The 15,147-nt window shown below is 42.1% G+C and overlaps 1 protein-coding gene across 3 annotated transcripts in view; it reads right to left on the reverse strand.

The window, feature by feature from the left end:
- Positions 1-1,714: 1,714 nt before the first annotated feature.
- The window catches only part of LOC124615722 (WW domain-containing oxidoreductase), a 138,683-nt gene continuing 125,250 nt past the window's right edge, over positions 1,715-15,147 (reverse strand). For 2 of the 3 annotated variants that reach the window (XM_047143790.1, XM_047143789.1), the window contains one exon: positions 1,715-2,040. In XM_047143790.1, the coding sequence (XP_046999746.1) occupies positions 2,029-2,040 (12 nt within the window). In that variant the 3' untranslated portion in view covers positions 1,715-2,028. The other variant, XM_047143788.1, reaches the window with a different exon arrangement.

A 15,147-nucleotide genomic window follows, 5' to 3' on the forward strand; every position in this document is an offset into this window, starting at 1 on the left:
TGAAACAGCACCCTACAGTTCTGACGAGCATCTCCCATACTAATTAACCTACAGCAGTTCTGACGAGCATCTCCCATACTAATTAACCTACGGCAACACTCACAATGTCTCATATGACACTACTTTTTATCAAAAAATTGTAAAGCACTAAAACACACTTACACTGTAGCAGAGTAAGATTTAGTTAAAACTTACCTTACAATGCACTCGACAGTTTGGTGGTGTCTCATATCTCTACAACAGACCTAGATGCAAGACCTATCCAATACATCCTCCCACTACCACTTACTCCAGTTGTCACAGACATCTCCTACCCAATGAGAAACAAGGGCAACTGTGAAAGCAGCCATGAGATCTACCAACTTAGTGCAACTACTGTGCTGCATTCGAAGAGGACATGACCACTAGAAGGCTATCAGTTCACTTGAATGGCCACTGCCAAATTGTGGCCAAGAGACAGGTAGACTAGCCAGTTGCTGAGGATGCCACCCAACACAATGTGTTTGACTTTGGTGACTGCTTCACAGCTTGTGCTGTCGGAATCCTTCCCAACAACATCAGTGTTTCTAAATTGTGTACGTAGGAACCCTCCCTGCAACAATCCTTCATTCCCATAGTCCCCAGGTCTCATCAATCTTCGCCGGTCCCTGTCGTCCACTGACCTACCATGTATACCATTCCTTGCTCCCGTACCAGCCCTGCAAACACCTTCTATTCCACCTACACACCTTCATAGTCCTCTCCTATTCTCTAATTCTCTCTTCTGCCCTTTTCCATCCACAAGTACAGCCTCCTGATGCTGCACATAGCAGCCCAGCCTACTACACTGTCCCACCATGTCCCTGGGTGCTCTCATAGGCAAGACTATAGTCCAATCCATGAACGATGGCAGTTTGCGCACGTTACGGCACAGGCGGGGATTGTATTGTTGATGATTCCAAGGGACAGTTGCTGTACGCGCATGCGCGTGCTTTCTGCTCAAAGGAAGCATATATCCTGGAAATTATGTCCCTCACTTGCTTATGCAGGATTTACCACTAACCACCACCATCAGCGGTAACAGTATGCAAAAGATTAAATAGAAATTCACTGAACAACTCACTACAATCACATTTAATGCTCACATTAGATATGGCATTCAGAGCAGGGCACTCAGACCACTACTGAACACTCACTGGCTGTTGGAGTGTGCATGACGTAGGTGTGCAGAACAAGCCTAAACTCGACTGCCTTCATTCGTGACTCCAACTATAGCATCTTCCCCTACCCCTACTCTACGATCCCTTCCCTCCCCTCCCCCCCCACCCCACCCAAATGCCTCTTCTGTACCCCACTACCCCACCTCTTCTGTATCCCACCCAACTGAAGATTGCTGTACCCCCTCAACTGCTGGGCATTAGTGGTCAGAGATGGCATCGACCATGTGTGTGCTAGCTGTAAATGTGTGTATGTTTTGTTTTGCCTACATCCGATGAAGGACTTAGTCCAATAGCTAAATGTGCCTGCCTACCACCCAACACCTCTAATTGGTAAATAGCACTGTAACCTTTCCACACCATTACTATCACTCCTGGATTTTCCATTATTTCATTTGTATGAAACTGTTTTATCAAGCAGATATAGAAGAATCCATGAAACAAACACCATTGTAATAAGACAAAAAAATTGGAATTCGTGTTTTGATTTGTACATAATAAACGTAATATATTTTACATCAATTGTATAAAGTAGTGCTTCTGTAATAAACACTTGAACTCATTTCACATAACTCCTCCAGACATGATAATATAAAATGTACAATTCATTTAAATCTGGGCTAAGTGAGCTATGATTTAATCTACTCTTAAACAAGAAGTCATGGTTAAGATTTAGAAAAACCACCACATAATAAGCAAACAATTAATACCAAAAGTATATACAAAAATTGAGTATGCTTATACAAGTTTAAGTTTATCACAGCCTGCATATTATGAAACACATGTTTATAAATTCTGGCCCACGTTTGTTTCATCATCAGAAGAAGCCTGTTCAAAGACTGGGCTGCAACAAAGAAGTAATATACATCAGTCTGTTCATAAAAGTTATATGTATGATTAATTTTGGCAGTGCTCTCTAACTCATTCATCTTAAAGTTCAGGTCTTTAATGTCATTACCTGGAGATTATTGTTCCACTATGTGAGTGAAGTACCAGATAGTTCTCTTTAGTTTTAACTTTATGTTTTTAACACAAAACCGTACATTTCATTTTGCGTGTTGGCTTTTGTCTCAGTCCTTTGGCTGACATTTATTTACTGATTTTTCTGTTGCTTCACCAGCATGAGTGGCTGACATTGTCAAAAGGTCACCTCCATGCTGATGGCAGATTGGAGTCAAACCCACAGCCAGAGATCGTGTGTTCCTGTTGTGCCAACATCTGAAGCCCTTTCGTTGGTCATTACTGTTGTGGTTCTGCACTTGTTTGTTGCAACAGTCATTTACTGCAGCACAGGAATCCAAGGTCAACTTACCTTGGGACTACTACTTTATTATTACAACTATTGCCATGTTTATGAATTTCAAGTGCTTCCCTGGAAGGAAAAAAAAAAAAAAAAAAATGGCCAATTTCTCCACCTGCAGTACTGTTTATGTTCAATGACCCTAGTGTTAACGAATCATCTGGTTATTACAACACAGACTACTCCACATGTCCATGATATACTGTACCAATATACTCCCTGACACTGCAAGTGGCTGTCTTTTGTCCTATACGCTTCTGACGTAGTCTCCAATCTTCTTTCTCAGTTTAAAAACAGACTTTACTATATGTTTGTGCAACATATGACCAATTCTGTCTGTCAACTTAAGAGACAGATGGCCATATCTGATATTTCATCTCTCAATATGTCACTTTGCTGAGTGCTGACTTTCATATAATAATATGATTGGTGGAGTACACATAGTTCCTCACAACACAATCTAAGATGTCCTTGAAAATCATTCTTGTTGTTGTTGTGGTCTTCAGTCCTGAGACTGGCTTGATGCAGCCCTCCATGCTACTCTATCCTGTGCAAGCTTCTTCACCTCTCAGTACTTACTGCGACCTACATCCTTCTGAATCTGTTTAGAGTATTCATCTCTTGGTCGCCCTATACGATTTTTACCCACCACGCTGCCCTCCAATGCTAAATTTGTGATCCCTTGATGCCTCAGAACATGTCCTACCAACCAGTCCCTTCTTCTTGTCAAGTTGCGCCACAAACTCCTCTTCTCCCCAATCCTATTCAATACCTCCTCATTAGTTATGTGATCTACCCACCTTATCTTCAGCATTCTTCTGTAGCACCACATTTCGAAAGCTTCTATTCTCTTCTTGTCCAAACTGGTTATCGTCCATGTTTCACTTCCATACATGGCTACACTCCATACAAATACTTTCAGAAACAACTTCCTGACACTTAAATCTATACTCGATGTTAACAAACTTCTCTTCTTCAGAAACGCTTTCCTTGCCATTTCCAGTCTACATTTTATATCCTCTCTACTTCAACCATCATCAGTTATTTTGCTCCCCAAATAGCAAAACTCATTTACTACTTTGAGTGTCTCATTTCCTAATCTAATTCCCTCAGCATCACCCGACTTAATTTGACTACATTCCATTATCCTCGTTTTGCTTTTGTTGATGTTAATCTTGTATCCTCCTTTCAAGACACTGTCCATTCCGTTCAACTGCTCTTCCAAGTCCTTTGCTGTCTCTGACAGAATTACAATGTCATCGGCGAACCTCAAAGTTTTTATTTCTTCTCCATGGATTTTAATAGCTATTCCGAATTTTTCTTTTGTTTCCTTTACTGCTTGCTCAATATACAGATTGAATAACATTGGGGAGAGGCTACAACCCTGTCTCACTCCTTTCCCAACCACTGCTTCCCTTTCATGTCCCTCGACTCATATAACTGCCATCTGGTTTCTGTACAAATTGTAAATAGCCTTTCGCTCCCTGTATTTTACCCCTGCCACCTTCAGAATTTGAAAGACAGTATTCCAGTCAACATTGTCAAAAGCTTTCTCTAAGTCTACAAATGCTAGAAACGTAGGTTTGCCTTTCCTTAATCTATTTTCTAAGATACGTCGTAGAGTCAGTATTGCCTCACGTGTTCCAACATTTCTACGGAATCCAAACTGATCTTCCCTGAGGTCGGCTTCTACCAGTTTTTCCATTCATCTGTAAAGAATTCGCATTAGTATTTTGCAGCTGTGACTTATTAAACTGATAGTTCGGTAATTTTCATATCTGTCAACACCTGCTTTCTTTGGGATTAGAATTATTATATTCTTCTTGAAGTCTGAGGGTATTTCACCTGTCTCATACATCTTGCTCACCAGATGATAGAGTTTTGTCAGGACTGGCTCTCCCAAGGCCGTCAAGTAGTTCAAATGGAATGTTGTCTACTCCCGGGGCCTTGTTTCGACTCAGGTCTTTCAGTGCTCTGTCAAACTCTTCACACAATATCGTATCTCCCATTTCATCTTCATCTACATCCTCCTCCATTTCCATAATATTGTCCTGAAGTACATCGCCCTTGTATAGACCCTCTATATACTCCTTCCACCTTTCTGCTTTCCCTTCTTTGCTAAGAACTGGGTTTCCATCTGAGCTCTTGATATTCATACAAGTGGCTCTGTTTTCACCAAAGGTCTCTTTAATTTTCCTGTAGGCAGTATCTATCTTGCCTCTAGTGAGATAAACCTCTACATCCCTACATTTGTCCTCTAGCCATCCCTGCTTAGCCATTTTGCACTTCCTGTCGATCACATTTTTGAGACATTTGTATTCCTTTTTGCCTGCTTCATTTACTGCATTTTTATATTTTCTCCTTTCATCAATTAAATTCAATATTTCTTCTGTTACCCAAGGATTTCTACTAGCCCTCGTCTTTTTACCTACTTGATCCTCTGCTGCCTTCACTACTTCATCCCTCAGAGCTACCCATTCTTCTTCTACTGTATTTCTTTCTCCCATTCCTGTCAATTGTTCCCTTATGCTCTCCCTGTGACTCTGTACAACCTCTGGTTTAGTCAGTTTATCCAGGTCCCATCTCCTTAAATTCCCACCTTTTTGCAGTTTCTTCAGTTTTAATCTACAGTTCATAACCAATAGATTGTGGTGTCAGAGTCCACATCTGCCCCTGGAAATGTCTTACAACTTAAAACCTGGTTCCTGAATCTATGCCTTACCATTATATAATTTATCTGATACCTTCTAGTATCTCCAGGATTCTTCCATGTATACAACCTTCTTTTATGATTCTTGAACCAAGTGTGAGCTATGATTAAGTTATGCTCTGTGCAAAATTCTACCAGGTGGCTTCCTCTTTCATTTCTCTCCCCCAATCCATATTCACCCACTATGTTTCCCTCTCTCCCTTTTCCTACTCTCGAATTCCAGTCACCCATGACTATTAAATTTTCATCTCCCTTCACTACCTGAATAATTTCTTTTATCTCATCATACATTTCATCAATTTCTTCATCATCTGCAGAGCTAGTTGGCATATAAACTTGTACTACTGTGGTAGGCATGGGCTTCGTATCTATCTTGGCCACAGTAATGCGTTCACTATGCTGTTTGTAGTAGTTTACCCGCACTCCTATTTTTTTATTCATTATTAAACCGACTCCTGCATTACCCCTATTTGATTTTGTATTTATAACCCTGTATTCACCTGACCAAAAGTCTTGTTCCTCCTGCCACCGAACTTCACTAATTCCCACTATATCTAGCTTTAACCTATCCATTTCCCTTTTTAAATTTTCTAACCTACCTACCTGATTAAGGGATCTGACATTTCACCCTCCCATCCGTAGAACGCCAGTTTTCTTTCTCCTGATAACGACGTCCTCTTGAGTAGTCCCCGCCCGGAGATCTGAATGGGGGACTATTTTACCTCCAGAATATTTTATCCAAGAGGACGCCATCATCATTTAACCATACAGTAAAGCTGCATGCCCTTGGGAAAAATTATGGCTGTAGTTTCCCCTTGCTTTCAGCCGTTCACAGTACCAGCACAGCAAGGCCGTTTTGGTTAGTGTTACAAGGCCAGATCAGTCAATCATCCAGACTGTTGCCCCTGTAACTAGTGAAAAGGCTGCTGCCCCTCTTCAGGAACCACACGTTTGTTTGGCCCCTCAACAGATACCCCTCTGTTGTGGTTGCACCTACGGTACGGCCATCTGTATCGCTGAAGCACGCAAGCCTCCCCACCAACGACAAGGTCCATGGTTCATAGGGGGTGAAAATCATTAACATGGGGTAAAAAGGTGAGTACCACAGCAGCAATGACCTGGGAAAGACCCTCAGACACTTACATGACAGGTACATTTAAATTACGCCTTGACTCCAGTCTACCATTTATGCTGGCAAAACTTCAGAAAAATCAGTATATATTTTGAGATGAAAGCCAACAGGCAAATCATCAATAATTGACCACAAAGTTTCTACAGTTTTATTCACGTCACTGTTGGGAACAAATAATGGTTCTTCACTCTTTAGTAGCAAAAAGTTCTATTAATAAAATTTAATATTTGCAATCCATTCAACTATCAGAGTCTGTCAGGCAGTTTTTGGAGGAAGAATTTAGAATCAAATACAAATTGTATAAAAAAGACTGATAGATGGCACACGTCTTTCTCAGATGAATCACCTGAATTTTCACATAAAAATCATAGAGTTTTGTAAAATCATAGAGATTTCATAAAATCATCATGAACAAGAACATTCAAAAATAAACAGGGTGAAAATTAATAAAACTGATAAACTGCAGGGATGGATTCCTTGCTGAAAATGGAAGGAAAAATGTCCTATGAACACGGGTCCAGAAATGGACAGTGTGCACGTAGTGACAACAAATCGGAACAGTACAGAGATGCATCACACCCACATCACAGCAGATGCTCAAAGTGGCCTCCATGGCATGCTGTGTCATGCAGGATACACATGATCACTCATACTTTGGCCCGCCATGTTGGTGGGCCACTTGCCTGAAGCTTGCACTAAGGTTCTTCTCAATATCCTGTACAAGCTGGTCCTCCAGTTCTGGTGTAAGCACAGTCTGCCACCTCCCTGCATGTCCATCTGTCTGAAAGGACCTATGGTCACACAAATGTCCAAAAAGGGCTTGAAATGTTGTGTGATGTGGTTGGTGTCTTTGAGGGTACTTGTTTTGGTGTAGACATGTTGCCTCTCTACAGTTGCCATCTGTTTGGTCATACATGAACGCCATCACGGCTTGTTCCCGGTACGAAAACTGGACCATTCCTCTGCTTACAGAATGCTGTGCCAATCACACAGCCTGCAACATGCAAACAACACACGGCACATGGTCAGAGGAACCATCATTCATCAGCACCATGTACCATGGCAATGATGCATTTCCGGACTTGTGTTCATAAGAGCTTTTTTCCTTCATTGCCAGTCAGGAATCTATACCTGCAGTTTGTCCGTTTTATTAATGTTCACCCTGTACATTAAACAAGAGAAGTCAAAAATATTCCAGTATGTCATATTAACAATTGAGAAGTGGGAAAATATTTCTGCATTTCATATTAATAATTGACTGTTATTAAGTACTTTCATTATGTTGGTATATTCTACTGGCAACCCACCAATATTTCTGAGTACGTTAAAGTGACAGCGTCTGGGCCAACGGGAGGCCCACCGACTCCAGTTCGAATTCATCCAGTGGATTAACAATGAGGGCTGGTGTGTTGGCCATCCTGGATGTAGTTTTTAGGTAGTTTTCCACATCTCTCTAGGTAAAAACTGGGCTGATATCCTTGTCCTCCCTCATTTACACACTACAAAAACATTTCAAACATGTTCTCACACCTGAACATGAGATTACTCCAGATGCAGGCATGCGGGGTAAAGAAATTATCGTCCCAGGGGGATGCTGTGGTGTCAGGAAGGGCATGCATCCACCAACTAACACTAACAATGTTAAAACTGATCTAACATGCAGACCACATACACACAGCACACGGTAAAGAATGTATTTTGTTGAAGCTTATAAATCTATAAATGAACATTGCATTACTGCTTCCTCAGGTATTTTCACACTGTTTGTTGAGATGAAACTAACAACAAAAATTGAATTTATTTTTTCCATTTATTTCATCAGATCAGATAAAGACCTTCTGCCTCCCTCTTCTAACAGAACAGGAGTTACAGCATCAAACTTTCACAAAATACTGTACTGACAATAATTATATTTAACAATATGAATAACACAGATGGAAATGGGAAGTGTAACACCCAGAAACACCAGTCACACTTTGTGGATATGGTCACAACAGAATGGGTATTCACTTACCAAATATTTATTCCATTCAGAACTGATGACCACCATCAACATTAGTGTTAGGTGTGATCCCAGAAAGGCACAAATGCACTCTTTTATTCATAGTGATGTGGAAGCAAACCATCTCCAAATGTCACCTCGAGAAATTTCTTGCAGTTCCAGAAACATAATCTGTAAGGTTCATTAAGATTGACTGGAGGCTGGTGTGAAAATATACACCTACTTATCACAAGACATGCACCACGAGTGACAAACAAAGGAACCAGTCAGGCAAGTCAAGGATCTGAACATTCTTCAATATGTTTGTAGCATGAAATGCAATGTGGGGTCATGCATTGTCCTGTTAGAATAATGCATTTGGTACCCTGGTCATAAAGGGTATGAAAACAGTGTTTACTATTGTTGTTATGAGTACATACTTTCAGGCATTCAGCCTCCCTTCAATAATTATGAAGTCACACCTGTTGCCACATGAAATTGCTCTCCACACCATGTTTCCAGGAGTGGGAGAGATAAAGACATTGAGAATTGCTGCTTTCTGTGACCTTTCAACCCATCATCTATGGACAAGTTGGCATTAATAAAAGCAAGACTCATCACTAAACATCACAGAACATCACTCGAAGTGCCAGTTGACTGGCTCTAGACTATTCAAGAGTCTGTTGTTTGTAGTATAATGTCATCTGTAAATGATGAATGGAAGCTCAATCTAGTTTCCAGTAATAGTTCATGGTGACACATTGCCTACATTTTCGCTGCTGTCATCCATTTATTCATTGAAGCCAAGAGAACAGTCCTACAACTTCTCATGCTGTAGTCTTCTTGCCACACTCTTTTCCTTGTTCCAAAGCTATTACACTATAACAATTGTCGGCAGTATGATTATGCCAAGGCCCCCCTACCACCCATGTACATGACTTGATTTTTTCAAAGTCCAAAAGATGGAGATGAGCTACACATACAAATCCTCTGGGGCACACTGCATTGTGATTTCAACCTGGAAAGTTCCAATAATGTTGGACACGACCAATAGCAATCTTTTACTCACAGCATTCTCTGTATACTGACTCATACCCTACAGTGGTAGGATTAAAATGTTTGACCAACTGATAGGGACCTGGCCAATGATACCTGTTTCTGACATTATTAAAGGTCTTTGCAAGTCGCAGATGACCCGATGTTGGGGGTTTTGAAAAAAATACTTCATTATGGATGGCCATAAATGACCTGGGATGATGAGCAACCATTAAGTTTAATTCCTTCTATACAATTCTTATGTGACAGCTTCTTCCTTCTCTGAGGCCCTATGTCTTCAATGATACTTTATCTCCTTTCATTCAGCTGCCATGTTTGTCAGTAACGATTGATATACCACCAGGACTGTAACAACCCTCCAATCGACTCCACAAAAGGCAGACTTTATCTTTGTGTCTGAGTTCTTTTTTGAACACTGTAGTAATGTATTCCTGCAGACAGTGCCCATCTTTCCAACTTCTGATTCATCCTTCAGGATTATCAGCCAGTATAATGAATGGTGGTCAGTCACAACAGTGAATTGTCTGCCATGTAAATGAGATCCTTGTCCTCCCTCAGTTACACACTACAAAAACATTTCAAACATGTTCTCACACCTGAACATGAGATTACTCCAGATGCAGGCACGTACTGTAGTAATGTATTCCCACAGACAGTGCCCATCTTTCCAACTGTTCTGATTCATCCTTCAGGATTATCAGCCAGTATAATGAATGGTGGTCAGTCACAACAGTGAATTGTCTGCCATGTAAATGAGATCAGAGCTTGCTGACTGCCTAAACAACTGCCAAGGCACTTTTTCCTCAGCCAGAGTGATTCTCATCAGATTTGGGGAGTACAGTACTCTGTAGGCATAAGCAATTGTTGTTTTGGTGCCCTCCTGGATTCACAGTAGAACTATTTTTGTTCCACTGCCACTCACAACAGTGTGCATTTCTGTATCATCATCATCCATCATCAAAAAATGTCAGGGCTGTTGAAGAAGTCGCCACCTGGGTAAGTATATGGGAAGATTACGCCTTGCTCCAAGGTTATCTGGGATCTTCCTGCAGCAGTTCTTCCAGTGGGTGTGCCTTGCAACCGAAAGCCTTTATGAAGCATCTGCAGTAGGAGCACATTTCGAGGGAGCCTTTCAAGTAACAAATGTGCTGAGGTGTTGGGAAATTTGCTATTTTTTTTTTTTTTTTTTACTTTTTCTGGATCAGGATGGAATCTGTTTTTGTTAACTAATTCCTCTAAGATTTTTGTTTCAGGTGAAGATCTATGTCTTGGATAAACTTCAGCATAATTGAAAAGCAGTTTACATGTTCTTCAAATATCTCTAAGAAAATAACAATGCATCCAGATAGCAAAGGCAGGTAGTTTATTTAATCTTTCAAAGCAGGTTGTCTTTCATACATTCTTAGGTGGCTAGAGCTTTGCACAACCAAATGATGTAACTTTGAACTCATAGAGATCATCAGATGTTATGAAAGCAATGTTTTCCTGGTTAGCCTTATTAAAATTCATCTGCCTACAGGCTGTCAGCATATTCATAGTGGAGAAACATATTGCTCCCTACAATCTACGTTGTCACGAATTCATGGCAATGGGGTACATCCTCTTTGGTGACACTGTTCTTCCACCAGTAATTGATGAAGAAACACCACTTGCCACTGTTCCTCATCATGAGAAAAACATGGGAGAACCAATGACTCCCTGACTGGTGAATGGTGTCATGTTGCAGTCTTCTCTACTTGCTTCTGAATTAGCAGTCATCCAGCTGGGTACACCCTGTATGAGTGCTGACTAATGGGGTGATGATTTCCAATGTTGATAACATGTTTCACAATGCGTCGTCTGATCTGTCTTGAATGCTACCAAAAACTGGCACAAAACAGCCAACACTTATTGACATTGTTTATCGGATAAGCTGTGGGATACAGGTGAGTGGGCAATAGATTCCTCCAGTGGGTTAGGTGGTAAGGGTAGTGTAATATGAATCACTATTTATGCCACTGGGTTGACCTGCCTGGACTGATTTAGCTCTGCCTACAGCTATTACTCTGAAGGATGAGTTGCAACAATTCATAGAAACTGGTGATCCCGAGCTTTCTCTGTCCACTTGTAATGGTTATTATAATCTCTGGCATATACACTGATGGAAAAAAAAATCACAACACCAAAAAATAATTAATGTAGCATAATGAAATTTCGGGAATACATTTGTCTAGATAACAAAGGTAAGTCCTTAACATAGCAAGGACACAGGTTAATGTAGGTGCAAGGTAAGGCATTGCAAATGTGAAATGCTGGTACATTAGTAACTGGTGTGCCCACCAGAATGTTGAGCACAAGCATGCAAAAATGCATGCATTGCATTGTACAGGTGTCAGATGTCAGTGTGTGGGATGGCGTTCCTTCCTGTTGCACTTGGTCAGTAAATACAGAGACACTTAACAGTGGTTGTGGATGATGCTTGATTTGTCATCTGATGATGTCCTATATGCAGGGCCACTGACAGCCAGGACCAGGCCTGAGGCAAGATGTGTGACTGGACCCCATGTCCAAATGTTTCAATCCAATTTTAACGTTATTTTAAAGAACATTTGACAGGATTTAAACATAGCACAATTCAGGGAATATTGGAGGTGCATCAAAATTGCTCATTGGGGTGAAATACGGAATATAATTTCTTATTAAACACTAAACAAATTTTCACAACTACCAATATGTTCTAAAAAGCTATGCATGAGAATGCCATTTTTCAGGTGGTCATACCTCAAATTCTATTCATCACAGAGATATGGGATCAAGTGCTTTGGATAAGCCTTGACCTGGCAATAATTTGTATACCTAATGGAAGAACAGGCATATTATAGCTATCCTTCAGTAGAAGGTCAAAATTTAAACACTACACACTTTCTCCAGGCCAGCAAATTGAGCAAATCAGTTGGTTATTTTGCGTTAGGTGTGGTCTAAGGTGGGCCTTGATTTTATAAAAGCATCATTTGTTCACCAGTAATTCCTGAGAAAAGCCTGATCTTTGGGTATGAAAAAAACCAATTGTAGGGATGCCAACTTCTATAATTTCTGCTGATAGCAGATTCCTGGGGAATCTTGAAACTTGCTTTGAAATCTTTAGCAGTCACCGATGACCAGAGGTTCAAAATTACCGAACTTATACAGAAAACTGCAAATATCTGTTTCTACCCATTTTTGCACCATGGGTCACAAGAATCTAAGTAACTAACCATAGCAAGAGGCTCAAATTTTTACTGTACATTTTTTAGAAGTTCAACTATAAACCACATTTTAGAAAATCTATACCTGTTATGAAGATTCTCTCTCTCTCTCTCTCTCTCTCTCTCTCTCTCTCTCTCTCTCTCTCTCAGAAGCATTCCACGTGGAAAAAATATAGGTCGATAGACACACAAACATACACACAAAATTCTAGCTACCGCAACCAACGGTTGCTTCATCAGGAAAGAGGGAAGGAGAGGGAAAGACGAAAGGATGTGGGTTTTAAGGGAGAGGGTAAGGAGTCATTCCAATTCCGGGAGCGGAAAGACTTACCTCAGGAGGAAAAAAGGACAGGTATACACTCGCATGCACACACACATCCATCCGCACATAAACGGACACAAGCAGACATTTGTAAAGGCAAAGAGTTTGGGCAGAGATGTCAGTCGAGGCAGAAGTACAGAGGCAAAGATGTTGTTGAATGACAGGTGAGGTATGAGCGGCGGCAACTTGAAATTAGCGGAGTTTGAGGCCTGGCGGGTAACGAGAAGAGAGGATATACTAAAGGGCAAGTTCCCATCTCCGGAGTTCTGACAGGTTGGTGTTAGTCGGGAGTATCCAGATAACCCGGACGGTGTAACACTGTGCCAAGACGTGCTGGCTGTGCACCAAGGCATGTTTAGCCACAGGGTGATCCTCTGTACCAACAAACACTGTCTGCCTGTGTCCATTCATGTGAATGGACAGTTTGTTGCTGGTCATTCCCACATAGAAAGCTTCACAGTGTAGGCAGGTCAGTTGGTAAATCACGTGGCTGCTTTCACACGTGGCTCCGCCTTTGATCGTGTACACCTTACGGGTTACAGGACTGGAGTAGGTGGTGGTGGGAGGGTGCGTGGGATAGGTTTTACACCGGGGGCGGTTACAAGGGTAGGAGCCAGAGGGTCGGGAAGGTGGTTTGGGGATTTCATAGGGATGAACTAAGAGGTTACGAAGGTTAGGGGGACGGCGGAAAGACACTCTTGGTGGAGTGGGGAGCATGTCATGAAGGATGGATCTCATTTCAGGGCAGGATTTGAGGAAGTCGTATCCCTGCTGGAGAGTCTGATCCAGTCCCGGAAAGTATCCTGTCACAAGTGGGGCACTTTTGGGGTTCTTCTGTGGGAGGTTCTGGGTTTGAGGGGATTAGGAAGTGCCTCTGGTTATTTGCTTCAGTACCAGGTCAGGAGGGTAGTTGCGGGATGCGAAAGCTGTTTTCAGGTTGTTGGTGTAATGGTTCAGGGATTCCGGACTGGAGCAGATTCGTTTGCCACGAAGAACTAGGCTGTAGGGAAGGGACCGTTTGGTGTGGAATGGGTGGCAGCTGTCATAATAGAGGTACTGTTGCTTGTTGGTGGGTTTAATGTGGACGGATGTGTGAAGCTGGCCATTGGACAGGTGGAGGTCAATGTCAAGGAAAGTGGCATGGGATTTGGAGTAGGACCAGGTGAATCTGATGGAACCAAAGGAGTTGAGGTTGGAGAGGAAATTCTGGAGTTCTTCTTCACTGTGAGTCCAGATCATGAAGATGTCATCAATAAATCTGTACCAAACTTTGGGTTGGCAGGCCTGGGTAACCAAGAAGGCTTCCTCTAAGCAACCCATAAATAGGTTGGCGTACGAGGGGGCCATCCTGGTACCCATGGCTGTTCCCTTTAATTGTTGGTATGTCTGGCCTTCGAAAGTGAAGAAGTTGTGGGTCAGGATGAAGCTGGCTAAGGTAATGAGGAAAGAGGTTTTAGGTAGGGTGGCAGGTGATCGGTGTGAAAGGAAGTGTTCCATCGCAGCGAGGCCCTGGACGTGCGGAATATTTGTGTATAAGGAAGTGGCATCAATGGTTACAAGGATGGTTTCCGGGGTAACAGATTGGGTAAGGATTCCAGGTGTTCGAGAAAGTGGTTGGTGTCTTTGATAAAGGATGGGAGACTGCATGTAATGGGTTGAAGGTGTTGATCTACGTAGGCAGAGATACATTCTGTGGGGGCTTGGTAACCAGCTACAATGGGGCGGCCGGGATGATTGGGTTTGTCAATTTTAGGAAGAAGGTAGAAGGTAGGGGTGCGGGGTGCCGGTGGGGTCAGGAGGTTGATGGAGTCAGGTGAAAGGTTTTGTAGGGGGCCTAAGGTTCTGAGGATTCCTTGAAGCTCCGTCTGGACATCAGGAATGGGATTACCTTGGCAAACTTTGTATGTAGTGTTGTCTGAAAGCTGACGCAGTCCCTCAATCACATACTCCCGACGATCAAGTACCATGGTCGTGGAACCCTTGTCTGCCGGAAGAATGACAATGGATCGGTCAGCCTTCAGATCACGGGTAGCCTGGACTTCAGCAGTGGTGATGTTGGGAGTAGGATTAAGGTTTTTTAAGAAGGCTGGAAGTCAGAAATTCCTGGAAGGTTTGGAGAGGGTGATTTTGAGGAAGAGGAGGTGGGTCCCGCTGTGACGGAGGATGGAACTGTTCCAGGCAGGGTTCAATTTGGATAGTGTCTTGGGGTGTAGAATCATTAGGAGT

Source organism: Schistocerca americana, chromosome 5 (assembly GCF_021461395.2).
Source record: "Schistocerca americana isolate TAMUIC-IGC-003095 chromosome 5, iqSchAmer2.1, whole genome shotgun sequence".
Taxonomy (NCBI): domain Eukaryota; kingdom Metazoa; phylum Arthropoda; class Insecta; order Orthoptera; family Acrididae; genus Schistocerca; species Schistocerca americana.